This window comes from Merops nubicus, unplaced genomic scaffold, assembly GCF_000691845.1.
Source record: "Merops nubicus isolate BGI_N331 unplaced genomic scaffold, ASM69184v1 scaffold22036, whole genome shotgun sequence".
In the NCBI taxonomy this organism is placed as follows: Eukaryota; Metazoa; Chordata; class Aves; order Coraciiformes; family Meropidae; genus Merops; species Merops nubicus.
In genome coordinates, this window is record NW_008613346.1 from 6,132 (window position 1) to 7,396 (window position 1,265).

A 1,265-nucleotide genomic window follows, 5' to 3' on the forward strand; every position below is an offset into this window, starting at 1 on the left:
ATATTCCTTAGATGATACATCAAATTTACCTACTAGTATCATGAGCACACCTGTTCTCACATCAGGTAGCCTAATCACTCAACAAACATATTATTTTGACCAAAAAGTCCTGTTCCTTCTAAATGAATGAATGAATGAATAAATCCATCAGCCACATGCCTGTGTGTCCTGATAATACAACTCCAACTTTGCTTCATAGTCTTCCAGCAGCACACAAGGATTATCCAGGCTTGATGTTTTTCATGAAAGATAGCAGCAGGAAAATACCATTTGTTTTGTCATTAAAAAAATGATTTAAAAGGTCATGACACTTGCTATTTCCTTAGCAGGTTAATTTGCATTTTCAGTTCAACTGAGTCTTACCTCTCCTTTCTACATAAGAAAGTCAGACGTGCCAGGACTGCAAGACCAACGATTCCAAATACACAGCCAAGAAGAATTACTTGTTTGATATCTGAAAAACAGAGACCAGCTAAAACAAAGCAGGAAGACAATGATACATTTCTTCATATGACTGTAGTCATGTGTGACAATTTAAAAAATTGTACCTAGTATGTTAATTTTACTGTTCTTTGCATTTGTGGAATAAACTGTTAAAGAGTAGGAACTCATAACTCTTACATTTGACAAGTAGGGTAGGTGGCTGCAAAAGCTGTTCTAACACAAAGAGAGGATGGCTAGTGGTTAATATGTTGTCAACGTCATGAAACGTACAGTATTTATGTAGAACTGCCAATCCAAAAAACTATTTTGGCATTAAAATTTTGAAACTGCCTCTGCTGCTTAATGATCCGTGTAGAAGAGGGCAAAAGTGACTGTTCTGTTCAGTGTACTGCATCTGACAGTATGAACTTTAGACTATATCTTAGGAAGAAGTTCTTTAGTATGAGTGTGGTGAGACTCTGGACTAGATTGCCCAGAGATTGTGGATGCCCCCTCCCTGGAGTTGTTTAAGGCCAGGCTGGATGAGGCCTTGAGCAACCTAGTCTTGTTCAGAGGCATCCCTGCCCATGGCAGGGAGGTTGGATTAGATGAACTCTAGGGTCCCTTCCAACCCAAGCCATTCTATGATTCTGTGAACTCACTATGAACTCACTAAATGTGTCAATTTAACTCTGCAACTGCATAATAAGGACATATGAAACATAGAAACTAGACATGAAAAAAAAATTGAATAATAAAAATCTCCTTTTGTTTTCTTAGTCTATAAAAAAGTTGCAGGTTACCCATTCTGTCACTTTCCTGCTGATGTAGGCCGGGGTACA

General features: G+C 38.1%; 1 protein-coding gene across 1 annotated transcript in view; it reads right to left on the bottom strand.

Moving 5' to 3' along the window:
* Positions 1-363: 363 nt before the first annotated feature.
* The window catches only part of SUSD2 (sushi domain containing 2), a gene marked incomplete at both ends in the record, with an annotated part of 16,458 nt that continues 15,556 nt past the window's right edge, over positions 364-1,265 (bottom strand). Inside the window, one exon of the mRNA XM_008941889.1 lies at positions 364-454. Within this exon, the coding sequence (XP_008940137.1) occupies positions 364-454 (91 nt within the window). The remainder of the gene's footprint in view (positions 455-1,265) is intronic.